The sequence below is a fragment of the Quercus robur genome, chromosome 7 (assembly GCF_932294415.1).
Source record: "Quercus robur chromosome 7, dhQueRobu3.1, whole genome shotgun sequence".
NCBI lineage: Eukaryota > Viridiplantae > Streptophyta > Magnoliopsida > Fagales > Fagaceae > Quercus > Quercus robur.
Window position 1 is genome coordinate 34,595,349 of NC_065540.1, and position 17,834 is coordinate 34,613,182.

The window sequence follows — 17,834 nt, forward strand, 5'->3', positions numbered from 1 at the left end:
CTACCCAATTACAAGTAACGTGCGTTTTGTCAAAGAATTAACCAATTATATAAAAAAATATAACCCTAACAATTTTGAAGGAGCAAAATTAAACATTTTAAAATTGAGATACTAAAATCAAATAAATCTCATATTTGAGAGACAAAAAATGCAATTAACCCTAAATTTATATAATCAATTATAATAAAAACAAATATGTTTTTTAAGTTGTAAAACATTTTGTGGTTAAGTGCTTCAACTCCTCCCACTTATTGTAAAGAAAAATCATTTTTATTTTATATAAAAATCCAAGCAAAGTTTGATTTTTATAACTATAGCCTACAGTGTACGCCACTATTTGTATTTTTAGCAAGTTGCCAAATGCAAATAAAGAGAAATGTCCGTTGTTTCTTGGATCAATTTTCATGTCTTTAATACTAACACTTGATATATTTGAACAACATATTTTTTGATATATTAATCCCAACTTAGATCTACCCAATTACAAGTAACGTGCGTTTTGTCAAAGAATTAACCAATTATATAAAAAAATATAACCCTAACAATTTTGAAGGAGCAAAATTAAACATTTTAAAATTGAGATACTAAAATCAAATAAATCTCATATTTGAGAGACAAAAAATGCAATTAACCCTAAATTTATATAATCAATTATAATAAAAACAAATATGTTTTTTAAGTTGTAAAACATTTTGTGGTTAAGTGCTTCAACTCCTCCCACTTATTGTAAAGAAAAATCATTTTTATTTTATATAAAAATCCAAGCAAAGTTTGATTTTTATAACTATAGCCTACAGTGTACGCCACTATTTGTATTTTTAGCAAGTTGCCAAATGCAAATAAAGAGAAATGTCCGTTCTTCCGAATCAGTAGTGTCATAGGTTGCAGCCGCTTGGACTAGAGCCATTTAATTTAAGTCACTGGTACCCTTTGTTTTCTTGTGTCCTTTTCCCTTTTCTTGGTGGAACCAGTCACATAGATCTTGTGCCATCAACCCCACCCCCCCAGATTTTATGCATATATAATCTTTCTTTACTAATTGTGTAAATTAGATTTATTATTTAATACAAGACAAAGTTTAGCTACAAAATTGGTTGTAACATAAAACTGTAACCTTAATATCTGTTTAGTAGAGGTGAATTTTGACAAATTTATCACTGAATTATATCTTCTTTCTCTTATATCTTTCATGTTAGCAAAATTTCTAGAAATTTAAATATCAATAGCTATGTTATAAATAAATTGTTTAAATTGTAAGTTTTTGTAGTTTAAAATTATGCATAAAATATAAACTTATAGATCATATAGTAAACAATATCCGATTTATACAAAATTTAACATGTGTATTAAGAGTATAAAGAACATTCAATTCAATGTTAAAATTTTAAAATATATAGTAATGTTTATTTTATTGAGTAAGATTATAGCCTAAGGTTAGAACCAATTTTGTAGCTAAACTTTGTCCTTAATTTATATCATTATGTAGTGCATTTCTAAAATAATGTAAAACTAAAATTATGAATAATTTATGGACTAAATTTTTTTAAAGGGATAGTTACAATAATACCAGTTGATTTAACCTTAGATGCCAGTTTGAAATATTAAAAAAAAAAATACCAATCTAGTTACAATAATTCCAGTTGAGTTACAAAGTTGTTAATACCAAGAGTCAGGGACAGAGAAAACTTGTAATCCATGGTTAAATTGGAGGAGATACTCACCGAGGACAAAAAGTATGATCGGATCGATGGTGTAACATATGCATAAAAGAACTGAAGAAATTAATTGAAAAAGGAAGCATAAAAATGTAGGTGTACTCCAAGAACGAAAGCTTTTTCAAAAGAACTCCACGTGCTTTGCTTTTACGTTCAGAAATCAGACAAACATAACAGTGACTACTACTTTCTTTCTTTCTTTCTTTCCTCTAAGTATCCAATTAAATTTATTATAAAAAAATAAAAATAAAAACCAATTAATAAATTTACTACCGTTATCTATAGCTAATTGCTTTGCTACACCTCATAGTCATAGATAGACTTCTCTAGCTCTCTTCCACATCTCCCCAAAACAATTCTTACTCATAAAAACTGAGAGAGAGAGAGAGAGAGGTTGGGGATCTATGAAGAGACAAGATGCTTTGGTGTCATCATCTTCATACAGGGAAAATGTAGCAGCGGAAACCCTCCATGCTAAGAGCATCGGATGCATGTCCGGCATTATCCAACTTGTCTCCAAATACCAAAATCGTCGCAAATCCCTTACTTTCGGTTTGTTTCTTCGTCTTCTTCTTCTTCTCTGTCAAGCCTAGCTTCTTGTAGCTACCAATTTTAATTACACAAATTCTTTTTGCTGATACTCATTCAAAGAAAGAGAAAAATGTTTATTCAAACTTTGGAAAACGCCCTTCTTGTTTGTAGACAAAAATATGGGAAATGACAAGAGTCAAGGATTGGCTCAGTTTTCTTAAAACGGTTTTTAAATGTTGTTTTTTAGACAATAAAAAAAAATTTTTGAAACATGTTTTCAATATATAGTTCTTTTTATCAGGCTCATTGAGATGATTTTTTTTTTTTTTTTTTTGTTCACTCCCAACAGATGAGATTCCAATCTAAATTGTTCTTGGAACAATGTCACTTAATCACAAATCTCTTAATCATTTTGTAAATTTTTAAGTTGCATATATACTAATATAATATGTGAATTTTTAACCCTCCATCTCATCTCTTCCAACTATTTTTGTTGTGAGTATTTGAGCTCTAAATATATATTAGCAAAAATGAATATTTTAAAGAATCATTATGTATTATTTTTGCTTTTTATTTCCAAATTTGAAAAAAAAAAAAAAAAAATTGTTATCAATCACTCACTGATTAATAAATTTCAAAATGTTCAGGGAAGAAGCAAGAAAAGAATGTGGTTTCTTCTCCAACAAAACAAAAACCCTCAGTCCCAACCCAAGAAGCTTCCCCATCATCAATGCAACCACAAAACCAAAAGCAAAAAGACATCAAACCCACCAATGATCTCAGAAGACTCTCTTGCGACGTGCCCAGAAGCCCCACACTTCCGGCGGAGATACGGCGGTCAAACTCTGTAAACTCGCCTCAAAACTTCCGAACTCCGCCGGCGCTGGTGGCGCGCCTGATGGGTTTGGAAGCTATGCCCCCAACGATGATGATGGTGCCGGAATCAGCTGCAGAGAAGAGAAGGAAGTTGCTCATGGCATTGGAGAAATGCAATGAAGACTTGAACGCGCTTAAGAAGATCATTGATACCGTACAATTTTCGGAGCAGTTGAGCTCGACGGCTGAGATTAAAAGGAGTTGGGAGGAGCAGCCGAGTCCTGTGTCTGTGTTGGATGAGTTCATGACTCGTTCGCCATTGATGAACGCTCAGTGCAACTCCAGGAGACACACTAACGGTTAGTTTTTATTTTTATTTTTATTTTTAATTTGGTTGGTTTAAATTAATTATATTTGTCTTTTCTTTTGTACATATATGCATGCATGCCTTTTCCCGAAATTAATGTTGGTATCAAACAAATTACATATATGTAAAAGCCACTAGTACTTTTTTTTTAGCCAAAAAAAATAAAAGCCACAAGATATATGAAAAAAGAAGATGGCCAATTATCTTCTTTGGTTGCAATTGTATTAATTGTTCTTGTTTTTCTTTTTCCTATTCTCTTTTTTCATCTCAAAATTCTGACCTTATACAATGTTGGTGTTCCTTTAATTTAGAAAGTTGTACTGTCATTTCTGAAAAAAATAATTGAAACCCATAAAAAAAAAGAAAAAAAATAATTGAAAAGCATTAATTTCATCTTGTTAAAGAAATTGCATACTGGACAAGTGAAGTGGGTGACAAATTAAAAAGGTAGATATATATATATATATATATATAAATATATAGTTTGGAATTAATCTAATGATAGATGGATTGAAGGACAAAAATTGATATCTTTAAAAATTTTCAAGGATGAAATTAATTGTTTTTAAAGGAAATATACATTTGAGATATTCACCCCCTAAGTTTTTGTTTAGTTTATTAATAGCTAATATAGATAATCCTTACCAGTGTTTTTAGATACTCTTCATTTTCCATATGAATGCCTGAAAATAGAGAAAACTACATTAAATTTTCATTGATTTGAATACCCTATTTGCTTGAAGAGGAAAAAAGAAAAGGAAAGATAACCTTAATTTCTATTCAAGTTATTAAACAATAACAACAAACTTTAGTTTTAAAATTTTGAAGTCTTTTATGAATTTTTAATAAACTAATTAAAGTCAATCATATGTATTCTTTTTTATCATTTTATTTTATTCGAAATTATATTCTCTATTACTTCACTAATTAACATGTTCTATTTCACTCCTCCTATCAATGTTATTTTTGGTCTTTCTATATATATATATATATATATATTTTTTTTTTCTCAACTTTAGTTAACTTGCTCTATCTCATTAATGCATCAATAGCTATATTTAAACATGTGAAACTACACTAAAAAATAGTAATAATCTTTTGCATAGAAATTATACATAAACTAAATTTATACAAATAATTTTGTATAAGAAAAATAAATCCCACAATTAAACATGAGATGAATACATTTTTTTTTTTTTTTTATAATACATGAGATGAATACAATGTATTGAATTTGTGCACAACCTTTATGCAGCTCCATGTACACATAAATTAATCCTCACGTAAACACTATGTTAAACATGCTGGAGGCATTCCGACACACTGACTAAACAACAAAAAATGTCGTGTCCCCAACCAGTTCAGTGGTGAACACACACTAAAAAAGATATCGCTTATATATGTATTTAAAAATAAGCCATCATCTTCTATTTATTTTAATAATCAGTAGTAGTACTCTTTACTCTCTAGAAGATACAAAAAATTTGAAAATTCCAAGAATTAGATAGTTTGCAATGTACTTTTTGTAATGCAACTTACACCGATACATCTGGCAAACATATCTGTGCATAACTCTTTACCTAAAATCCAAAATTGAATAATATAAACTAATCCCCCACTTAAAATGTTATAATAAAAAAATTATATAAACTAATCTAACTTAGACGTTCATAAGCTCATAGATGATTTCCAAATTAAAATCTTAAATTGTTGAGAACAAATAAATAAGAAATTATAAGGAATGTTGGATCCTTCTGAACCCAAACCCCATTTACATAGGCCATGGCTTTCCGAAGTGTATAAAAAAAGTCGATTCATTCCTTGAATTTGAGCATAACGTTAGAGAAAAGCACACAAAATTAGGAAGCTTCCCAAATATTCTTATACGTACTTTTACATGAACTCAAAGATTTGTTTGCATTTTTACCATATCTTTGGCCCTAGACACACCTATAATTAAGCTTTTGTTTCTTTCCTGAAATTGCAAAATGATTCAGATTTACATTAGAAATTTTAATTTTATATGCGTTCAAGATTATCATATGATAACGTGCAAGGCTTCCAAATTGCTTTGTTAGCAAGCATAAATCTTCTCTAAGTCAAAGTTATCCTTCTTCTTCATGCTCTGAAAATCTTCAATGAATTGTCCTTTAGTTAAATAGTCGGCAAATCTCAAAATCATTACCATATATAGGACCTTTAAAGAGGAGACATGCATCATGTTCTTTAAAGGAAAGTGAATGTCCCACATATGCCAAAGGATTTTAGGATTCCAAGTAAACGATCATACCATCCAGTACTGTGTGTTTAGACTTTTTTCATGGTTCCCGTTATAGTGGGAAACATATTCATTTGTTAAGGGTACTTGCAATTATAGTAAAGCAAACCCTTTATATCGCTAAACACGATGACTCACAGCTGTTATGGTATTAAAAATTATGTAAAAACAAAAACAACAAATATAAAAGCCGTTATATCTTTGTAACACGAGCAATATATAAAACGTTGTACAAGTTGTACTAGCTAATTAAGCTGTACTTCTTTTTCTTTTTGATTTTTTTTTTGTGCGTTTGTGTGGGTGTTTGTCTATCTGTATGTGTTTTTGGGTGAGGGAGAGAGGGACCACTTGTAGTTCTTTGAATGATGCAGTCAAAGATGGATGAAAGAGAAAAGAGTAAAGAGAGACAAACAGAAAAGAAAAAGAAAATTACCTAGCTACTTTCATGGCTTTTACTTGGCAGAAACCCTTTATTCAGGGTTTGGGTTCCACTTGACTTATCACTGTCTCGAAAGCTACGTAGCTATAACAATGGAGGCAACCTTGTCGATACCATCATGAAATATGGGGTTGAGGCAGTACCCCATGCGCGTGCCACACCAATTGAGTAGGTCCAATTCCAAACACACTTGAGCACTGTCAAAACTAATTTATCTAGGGTTTCTTTTATTTTTACTCATGCAATAATACATGCACTGAAGCACAGTGAGTCTAGTAAATCTATTATACAATATAAAAAGTTTTAACTTTTATCACAATTATCCTACGTGATTAATGATAAATGGTTGTTTGTTACTTTTACACATACTCATCACTTATTGTCTGTCACATAGATAATTATGACAAAAATTTTGGTTTTTTTTTTATATGGAATTAGAATTTTTTCTAAAAGAAACTCATTTGTCCAAAGTCATGATTAAAAGTTTTCCTGGTTACAAAAAGCAATTTTTCATTCATAATTATATATAGCATTTTATACTGAATGAGATTGTGATTGGGCTGGCTTTGAAATGATTTTGAGATTATGATTGTGATTGGTTTAACTTATTCTATTAAAAAAATGAAAATGATCAAAACGAAAAAGAAAATAAGAAACATGACGACTAGGAATCTTCCTAATGTGTTTAATGGTAATGGTTCAAATCCTCATACCAACTACGAAATAATTATGAAAAAAAGAATGTGGTAAGAGTACGTAACAGGGGCATATATGCGATACAGGACGAGTGCAACATCAACCAAAGCAACTAAAGAAGAAGCCAGGAGAAGAGGAAGTCATCAACATATATGTGTACGATAGAATGACAACCGATTCAGTTGAAACGAAAGGTGAGAAGAATGATGCATCATCGCCTATATGGAGCAGCAAAGCCTTGAAAGATAGCATAGACGAAGTGTGTAGGGATATTGCTTGGGGAGAGAAGAGGGAAATTGGAAGAATTGGGGTCACTTTACAAGAATACATTTGCAAGGACTTGATTGAAGAGATTGTAACTGAAATGGGATGTTGTGGCATGTATGCACTACCCTTTGAAGCATGTAAGAGAAGACTGTGTTTCTAATTTGTGTACGTGTGGTTGTGAGTGTTTTTTTTTTTTAATAGGCATCAATTATAAGATATACATACTTTGCCATAAACGAGGGCTTTTTCATGCATTTGTACTTTTTTTATTATTCATTATCGTTTTCATGATGGATAAGAGATTTTGAGATAGCAATTTGAGACTAATGGAGATGATTCTAGTTGGATGTTAAAACAAAAACAAAAATGGTGGCTATACTCAAGATTGTATGGGCCTCCACTTTGTCAAAAAGTAAACTAGTTTTTGTTTGTTAGTATGAGTTAAATGTATATCAATCAATCTCTTCTTTTTTCTTTTTTTTTGGTAAAAGACAATACAATAAACAAACTAAACGGAACTACAAGGAACAGGACACAGCCTATCGAAGAACACCCCATTGAGATCATCCTCATACATAGCAATCATGTCCACAGGCGGACTATCAAATAAAGAGAAATCAAAACTCAGACTGAAACTCATTCTAGCAAGACTGTCAGCACAACGGTTAGCTTGGCGGAAGCAATGTTTAATCTGAATCTGAGGTATGTGAGAAACAAGCAGTCTGCAGTCATCCAATATAGGGGAGATAAAGTTATTTGCAAAGGAAGGGTTTTTTAGAGCAAGCACAACAGATTCAGCATCAAGCTCAATCTCAAGGTAAGGAAGATTGAGATCTCTACACAACAAAAGCCCCTCCCTCAAGCCCCAAAGTTCAGCAGCAAAAATGGTAGTGATACCAATCCTTCTGCTAAAACCTCTAACCCACTGCCCATTAGCATCTCTAATAACCCCTCCACAACAAGCCAAACCACTTCCACCCTCCACCGAGCCATCTGTATTCAGCTTTAGCCAACCTTCAGGCGGCTTCTCCCAACAAATCCTTCTCAACACCTTCTGCACAAAGGCTCTTGGCGTTGCCCCACAATGAACGAACTCCCAAACTTGATTCAAAATATCACCAGCCAGCTTCGGATTTCTTCTTAATCTGCTAAAAACAAACCTATTCCTACTCTTCCAAATATTCCACACAGCAAAAGGGAAGATATACCTCTAAGGGGGATTGGAAGCAAGCAGCCTACAATTATTCTGCTAGGAAGATGAGAACACTGCATAACGTAGGAAGGAATGGTAGCTAAAGAAGCTTGGATCAAGACTACTCGGCCAGCCAAGGAAAGCAAATTTGCCTTCCACCCCGATAGTTTTTGTTTCACCCTATCAAGGATGAAGTTAAAATCTTGGGAAGAGGAGCCCGGATGCCGAAAAGGAAACCCAAGGTATTTACCAAGGAATGGAGTAGAGGAGAAGCCAAGAATATCACACAACGACTCCCTAGTATCCCTATCCACATTCGGAGAGAAATAAACTCTAGATTTTGCCTCACTAACTGTCTGCCCAGAAAGTAAGCCAAACTCATCTAGCACATCTCTAATGGCTGAGCAATTAGTACCATCAGCTCTAGTAAAGAGGAGGACATCATCTGCAAACATAAGATGAGAGAAGGCAGGGCCACCTTGGGAGGCCTTAACTGGATACCACAATTTGGCACTACATTTTTCTTCAATAAGTTGACCCAAAAATTCCATGCAGAGAATAAAAAGGTAAGGGGAAAGTGGGTCCCCTTGCCTTATCCCTCTCGAAGGAAGAATAGGATCAGTAGCTTCACCATTGAGCAAGATAGAAGTTGAGACTGAGGAAACACAACTCATGATAATATCAATGAGATCAGTTGGAAGGTTTGCTCTAAGGAGAGCTTCTCTAATGAAATTCCACTCTAACTTGTCATAAGCCTTCTCCAAATCAATTTTCAAAGCCATATAACCCAATCTCCCTCTTTTTCTCCCAAGAGAATGAATGATCTCCTGCACAATGATAGCATTGTCTACTCCCTTCCGACCAGGCACAAAGGCCGCTTGAAGGGGAGAAACGAGCTTATCTAGATAAGGTCTCAACCTAGCCATAATAATCTTTGTCACCACCTTATACACAGAATTGCATAAGCTTATGGGTCTATAATTACCTAAGGTCTCCGGACCTTGAATCTTAGGAATTAAAGCAATATGGGTTCTATTCAAATACTCAGGAATCCTTTTATCAGTAAAAATCTTTTGCACCTCCCTAACAACTGATCTCCCCACGATAGGCCAAAACCTTTGGAAGAACCCCGCATGGATACCATCCGGACCCGGGGCTTTAAAAGGTTTTAAGGACCACAAGGCACTTTTAATCTCTTCTTCAGTTGCACCCCCACTAATAGCCTCCTTTTCCTCCTCTGTGAGTCTGGGCTGCCATTGAGAAATAGGAGGATCGGCTCTAGGAGCCGAAAGCAGAGACGTTGAAAAAATCCCTTCAAAACCACTTGTAATGACATTCTTGATCTCATCCTCCTCATAAATCTAATCCCCCATGGCATTTTTAATAGCCAAAATCTGGTTCCTTTTCCTTCTGACTAAAGTCGAAACATGATAAAAAGTCATATTACGATCACCCTGAATCATCCAATTAACTCTTGACTTTAAGGCCCAGAGTTCCTCTTCCTGGTTCAGCACTAAATCCAACTCCTTTAAAAGATCTTTCTCCAAATTAAGCAAGAAATTAGAAGGGTTATTGGCAACAGCCCGCTAAATGCCATTTATCCGAGCCATCAAATTCTTCTTCCTAGTAAAAATATTGCCAAAGTGAAATTTGTTCCAAACAGCAGCTTTCCTTGAAAACAAATCTAAGGCATCAGCTAACCCACTCCCACCTTCCCAAGCTTGAGAGACAATGCTTGGAAAAGTAGCATCTAGCAGCCAACAAGTCTGAAACCTAAAAGGTCGCTTTTTAGCCCCATTAGCCCTAGGCAACATCTCCAACATCACAGTGCAATGATCAGAATGGCTTCTAGTAAGGTGAGTGACTCTTGCCTCTGGGTACAACAAGCACCAGCTAAGATTAACAAAGAATCTATCAATTCTTTCTTGGATAAGAGCTTGAACTTCCCTTTTGTTTGTCCAGGTGAACCGAGGCCCGGAGAAACCAATATCTAGCATATTGCACTTATCTAGACACTCCTTAAATAATAATGACCTATTAACACTAACTGCTCTACCACCAAACTTATCATCATCTAACAGAGGTTCATTAAAATCCCCTGCTATGACCCACGGCAAATTATGAAGACCAGCCACTTCCATAAGGTTATTCCACAACACTTGCCTCTCAGCATTCCTAGGACTAGCATACACAGCAGAAAAAAGCCAGGAAGCATTAGAAAATCGTACCTTAACCATAAAATGTATTTCTTGCTCAGTGTTGGCGAGAGAAGACACCTCCACCCTATCAGAATTCCACAGCACCCATAATCCACCAGCATATCCCATGGAGTCCGTGTGAATTTCTCTATCAAACGGAAGCCTGTCAATCAGCTCCTTAGCTCTTTCTCCCCCAACCCGAGTCTCCATCACAACTAAAATGGCCGGATTGTGATTTTGAACCAACTCTCTAACCCGATTTTTAAATGAGGGCTTAAGAGCACCCCTACAATTCCAGATAATAACATTCATGAGGAAAACAAAGGAAAAGAAAGGAACGGACCAATCAACAACAACCGGCACCAACTTCACCTTCCCCTTCAAGATCCATCTGATCCACTTTTGCAACTCCCTGATCACCACAAAAAGGTTGAGAATCATCATTGACTTGGAGACTTGAACCAACTTGCACCTCCCTAGTATCTTCCTCTCCAACCGAACCTCCAAGGAATTCGCACAGCACAGTACCGGACTCTGATGCTTTCGAAGAATGCTTGCCCACACTAACTTCTCCGGCAAAAACACCTCCACCAAAAGCCTCCACCACGGAATGATTGCTGCTTCCCAAGCCGATATTAGAAGGCGCCATCTCTGACCAGCCCGCAGCCTTAAACTGAAACTGACTATCAGCACCATGACTTGCTTCTCCATCATTACACCTTGCAAAATCCGCCCTTTCATCGGCGTTTTTCTTCAACTGCACACCACGATCTTCCTCAATTAAACCGCTACCCACAGCATTAAGAGATGAAGATTGGGGAACCCTCAACCGGGCTAGAGCCTTTTTACCCTTAACGGAATGATGTTGCAGAGAAGTATGGGATGAAACAACACAGGTAGATGTTTTACTCACCGTATTGGGCTCATGATTACGGGCTAGGTTAGTTTCGGCCTTGTGCAAAACATCCTTTCCAATTTTTTTAATAGAGCTCTCAAACTGGGCCCTATCCAAAGCCCGCAGAGGGGACAATTTCCTTTTATTCTTTGTCGCTGGCCCAGTCACAATACCGGCCCTATCCCTTTCTAATCTCCCAGCCGCTTCCATCACAAGCTTACCGTTAAAACTTCCCATCCTTACATTCCTTTGGTCAGGTGGGGACCCTCCACTCCTCTGCAAATTTGTCCCATTCTTTCTGCGCGCCACAACGACCCACGGCCCGTATGTACCTGCATGCCCAGCCTTCTGATCAGCACCATGCTCTTGTACATTGGGTCCCATTTCAGACTTTGGACTATTATCCTCACAATGTTTTCGTGACCCTTCTCCCTCATCCACGCACACTTCCCTCTGCACCTCCATGGCCGGTGGCTCTTGTTGAATGATGTAAGGACAACACTCCTTCTTGTGTCCCAATCTGCCACACCCAAAACATAGCTTTTGGATACCTTCATAACTCACCGGTTGCTCCATCCTCCCTATCAAGACAGCAGTGACCAGCGGCTTCTCCGCATCAATTTGCACACATAATCTTGCAAACCTCCCTCTTGACTCTGTCGCAGTGAAAGTATCAACCCTTAAGACATTGCCAATAGCTCGTCTAATGTGTTGTAATGCCTCTGCATTATAGTATTCAATGGGCAAATTATTTAGCCTAATCCATACTGCAATGGAAGACACATTAGCTAACTCTGGCCTGAAATTTGGTTCCCACGGCCTAAGAGATAGAAAATGGTCGCCGATAAACCACGGTCCCTTCTTTAACACATATTCAAAATCCTCCTTCAGTGATAATCTCGTGAGGAAGAAACCATCGCTAAGATCCACATAATCCAATCTTCCTGCTGGTTTCCATAGAGCAAGAAGCTTAGCTTGAAGGAAGTTGAGTCCCACGGTCCCGCCATAAACCTTAACAATGAGAGTTCTAGCCCATGGCTTTCTAATACTCTGCTTTAACTCCTTAGAAAATTTTACAGCAACCAGGCCTTGTCGGAGTGACTCCACTTCTTCATCAGAATCAACATCATCTTCCATACTTTCCCCAAAGTTAAAAGCTTGCGTATAAGCCCCTGGGATTTCACCAAGGAGCTTCGCTTTAAAGGACATTCCTTGGTTCCCAGAGGCTGGCCCATGGCTTGGCGATGAAAGGCTAGAGCTAGGTTCCTCGCTAAACCCAGCGTGATTAACATCTTTAACCTTAACCTTCTTCTTACTGCGCGCAAGTTCATCCTTTTCTTCTCGGGAGAGAGAGCTCATATTGCGACTTGTATATCAATCAATCTCGTGCATCCCATAAAGGCTTGTTTTTATGTTCACTGGATTTGGAATCAGTTCATTCTATTTCAATCTAAAAGTCAAGCTACGTTATGACTAAGCTCCTGGCCAGCTACTTAAGGGTCTGTTTGAATACCATTTATTGCAAAAATCTGAAAATTTATTGTTGAAAATATTGTAGCAAATATAATTTTCAAATATGTGAGTAGTACCGTGAGACCCAATTTTAAAGAAAAATTTGCTGAATTCTGTACTTGCGAATCCCGTAAACAATGTACGGGACCCAGCCAAAAAAACGCAAACACGCAAAATGCCACTCCTGCTGCTATCCAAACTCATAGTAACTAATAGAATTATTAATTAATTAAGTGACTAGTTTAGTTTCTCGATCGGTTTTTTTTTTTTTCCTTTTTTTGTGGGGTGAGGGGACAATGTTTTTGGTCCAACGAGGGAATTTTATTAAGATGTAATATATTCATAAAGGACTTCTATACAGAAGTGGCCTCAAGCCTAAGTTTTTCACAACCCAAATGATTCCTCAAGCCTAGGTTTTTCACAACCCAAATGATTCCAAACAAAAAGATTGAAAAACAAACCACCCAAACCCATTCTAAAAGGAAATTCTTTTTGACTCTTGTTTTGTTAAAACCTTATGTAAAAATAGTTTTCTGTATTTTCTGATGTTTGATAGCATTAAATATATATATCAAAGGAAAACTATTTTTACTCATGGAAAACCTATTAAAAATATGACTTATTTTTAAAATGTTTTCTACAAATTTTTATTTTAGAAAACAACTCTATCCCATGCATCAAAAAAACATTTTTCACATTATTTATAAGATTGCTACCAAATATAGGAAAATGATATAGTTTTCTAGAAAATAATTTTTGAAAAATAACTCATTTTTCAAAAAACTCTAACGTCAAAACAATGACAAACTAAGCTAAGGTTTTTTTTTTTTTTTTTTTGGATAGAAAACTAAGCTAATTAAGTCAAACATTTATAAAATCATCTTCCAATTTCCTTCTTAACAATATAAGATAAAATGTGAAAGTTTTCTTTAACTAAAATATATATTGAGGAAGAATAGAAATAAACTTTAACTAAATTTATTGAGGAAGAATAGAAATACATGAAAAAGCCTTGTAAGCATAAATCTCAAGCCCAACCCATCCCTACTCAACTTGTGAGCAAAAAATCTTTAAGACATGTATTAATAAAGAGTTATTTCAAACGGATATAAAAAACTCTAATCTCACCAAAAACTACCCTTGCCCCTTAATTTTATAATGTTTGATTCAACCTCCACATAAGTGCAATGCTATACACTAAAGGTGTGCACAGGTCGGATTGGGCAAGTAAAGACCAATATTTCTATGTAATCCACCACTAGGGGGTTGGGAAAATTCTAATCTGCCATCAACCCACCAAAGTCCAAATCCAGCGGATTGGTTACAAATTTTGGCAGTTTCAACCTAGCGAGTTAGGCAAGTTTAGCGGGTTGGCATTAACAATGTTCTTTAAAAAAATTATCACAAACTACAATTTGTTACTAAATAATCTCAAAATATAACTAATGCGCAAAAAAAAAAAATTAAAGGTAGTTTTCATTGAATAATCTCAATTCCAATACAAACATAGGGTCAATGAAAAAGAGAAATATCATTTCTAACGGACCTTGTCTCCAAAAAAAAAAAGTAGGTCGCTGCCTTACAACCGAGGGAAATTAAATCAACAAACTCAAAGTCTTAACATTCCCAAAGTCACATCAATGATTCAAAGTAATAACATACGTACCAACATAACAAATAAACTTCAAAATGGTATGCATGTTCTTAAAAACAATTATCATAAACTACAATTAGTTACTAAATACAGAGTATATATATACTTTTGATAAACTATAGAGTATATATAACCAACATTGGTGCCTAAACTAATCGTATTACAAACTATAAGAACCACTAAGAGTATTACACATGCACAACAGTATAACTAACTCTATTATTAGAAACTAAATGACCTCCAGCTTTTCAAAAAGGTTAAGGAAGAAAAGAAAAAACAACAAGAAAGAGGGAGGAAGAGGAAGCGAAAGAAGGTGAAGGCTAGCTAAAAACAGAGTGTAGTATATGGCTAAAGTAAGCTTAGGGTTTCAATGTTGACTTTTTATATTTTCTTTAAGGAATTGATTACTGATTAGCTGTAAAGATTGATTAGGTGAATTGATTAACTTTAAATACAGAATATATGATTAAACAATTTGAATTAATATATATATATATATATATATATATAGGTTGGGTTCAAGTTACACACAATGTAACTCTAAGTAATGTTACACCACCCAATAACTTATTGTAGAATTCATATTTTGAAAATCTCACCATTGAATTATATGTTCTTAACATTCATGCCAATTTTCAAGTCAATTGGATGTTATTTACCATTTGATTCATAAACTCATATTTTATGCATGATTTTAAACTATAAAAACTTGAATTTAAACAATTAATTGATGACATAGCTATTAATCTTTGGTTACCTTGAAATTTGGCAAACACAAAGAATATACAAAGGTAATGTAATCTAACGATGGATTTTTCAGAATTTGCATTTAATTAAAATATATTAAGTGGTGTAACACTGCTTAAAGTTACACTAGGGGCAACTTGAACCCAACTCATATATTATTTATATATAATTAAGCAGGCGAGTTAGGTTGTAGTAGGCTGGCAATTTTTCAATCCGTTACCCAACACAATCCGCTATTTTGGGGTCTAACCCGCCCAACCCAAACTGCCTAACTTGATGATCCGCATAGGGCGACAAGTCGACTGCAGGTTGGGTGGGTTGGCAGGTTAAGCGGATATTTTGCACACCCATACTATACACCAATGACAAAAAGAAAAATTCCACATAGCACAAGAAAATACAAAGATATATATATTGTGAAGAGTTTCAACCTATGTCATCTGCTTCTAATGATAACTCTTTATCATTAAACTAAGACAGCAATTGGTTTTTGGTGTAGATAGGATTAGATCTCAAATCTCTTATTCAACTATCAAAGACTTTAAAAGAAAAAATTTATTAATGACAAATTAAGGGTTTTAATGCTACGTACCCAATCCGTCTTTCCTATTTCAAGATATTTTTAGAAATATGTTTCGTTAGCATAGAAATTCTTTTTTATTTTTTTGTTATTTTCTATAAAAATTATAATAGGTGATTCATTTCTACAATTGGGTGAAAAAAATATGGCCAACTACTATTATGGTTCCTTAACTATCCATGACTTATTTTTGCCTCCAAAGTCCAAACTCCAAACTATCGACTGCGTCAATTTAAAATTTAATTACAGTTCAATAAAAGAAAAATTAAAGCTTATCCTTTGTACAATTTAGCTAGTTATCGTATTCCCATAAAAAGAAAAAAAAAATGTAGTGTTCGTTTGTTGCAGGTGTGTACATATATATATATATATATATGAGTGCATTTGGGCAGCCCAAAAAAAGCCATTTTTGGACTTTTTAAGCTTATTTGGGCAGTTCCACACACAAATTCACGAAACACTTTCTCCCCTTTTTTCAATAGTACTTTTAGAAAATAAACAATTAACAAAGTGCATACAGACGCAGTTTTTAAAAGTTTTATGTTTTTTTTTAGGCACAACTTAGTTAAACCCAAGTTATTTTAACCTAAGCAAAGTAAGTTAGACTAAACAAACACTTAAATACCAAAAGTCTTGTAACTCAATGACATTTTCTACTCTCCTTTATGAGGAGAATCATAGTTCAAATCCCCCCCTCCCTCCCCCCTCCCTTATTATTGTAACAGTCAAATTATCAACAATTAAAAATATAAAAAAATGCTTAACCCACAAACTTTCAATTATTATATTTGATATTTTGAAGTTTAGATTAAATGAGATTATTAGTACTCCATCAAAAACTGAATGTTGGATTAAATTAACCCTAATAATTTCATAATAACCCTAACAATACACAAACATATTGAAATCCGTGAACTAAAATGTGATTAGGCTAATTTCTTAACCATAAAATAAGTGTGGAGTACGTGGGCTCAAGTTGACTTACAAAACAGGTGTATATACGATCCTATCACATTATTCTGGAGACCATACTAATATATAATATTATTTATATATATATATATTTTTGTCAAAAAAATATATTTATATAGAGTTGAGAATAGATTGTGTAAGTTTATAACTAACTTCATATAATATCAGCTATCAAAAAAAAAAAAAAAATCATATAATATCAAATTTTTAATTATGGTTTATTGGTAATATAAACCATAATTATGAATTTGATAACTTTTTTGACCTTTTTCTAATAACTTTCTTGTCCTTTTTGTAGTTTTATGTCATTTTTTCAATTTTATAAGTATTTTTATATCTTTTTCTTTTATATATCTCTTTTTTTTATTACGTAAGACCCACATTGGGGAAACCTTAATAAACACTACACAATGCTTGTTAATATTTCCTTAAATTTTAATCATGGTTGACTATATATAAAAAGAATAAATTAATTAAATAATTTGTTCAAAAAAAAACCAACTTTTTTCTTTTCTTCCTTAAAAAAAAAAAACCAAATTTGAATATATAATCTTATTTAATAATAAATTCGATTTCAGCAAATATTCAAAATAAAAGTAAATGAATAAGGAAAAACTCTTTATATTGGGTCGATTCTTTTAAAGCCTTTATACTAATTAATGATGAAATGAATTATGGATCGTACAAAACCAACCGATTGGGCCAACCCGCACAGTCGAGACATGAGGGACCGCGTTCAAACCGCGTAACCGCGTAGCCAACGTTATTGGTGGACATGGTTGAAGAGAGAGAGAGAGAGAGAGAGAGAGAGTCACAGTCAGTCACGGAAAGAAAATATATAGAAACTTACTAGAAAGACATAGGGCTGTGCCAATATTCCAGTATCCACACTACCATTGGTAATAAAATAAACCCACAACGTGTCTACGCGTTCAGTAAAATTCATAATATATTTTAAAATGCTCTATGGTTCTA

The 17,834-nt window shown here is 34.2% G+C and overlaps 1 protein-coding gene across 1 annotated transcript; it reads left to right on the top strand.

Moving 5' to 3' along the window:
- Positions 1 to 2,000: 2,000 nt before the first annotated feature.
- LOC126693196 (uncharacterized) lies at positions 2,001 to 7,363 on the top strand. Its single transcript, XM_050389103.1, has 3 exons — positions 2,001 to 2,267; positions 2,894 to 3,421; positions 6,929 to 7,363. The coding sequence occupies exons 1-3, from the start codon at positions 2,120 to 2,122 to the stop codon at positions 7,267 to 7,269; spliced, it is 1,017 nt and encodes a 338-aa protein (XP_050245060.1). The 5' UTR covers positions 2,001 to 2,119; the 3' UTR covers positions 7,270 to 7,363.
- Positions 7,364 to 17,834: the final 10,471 nt, after the last annotated feature.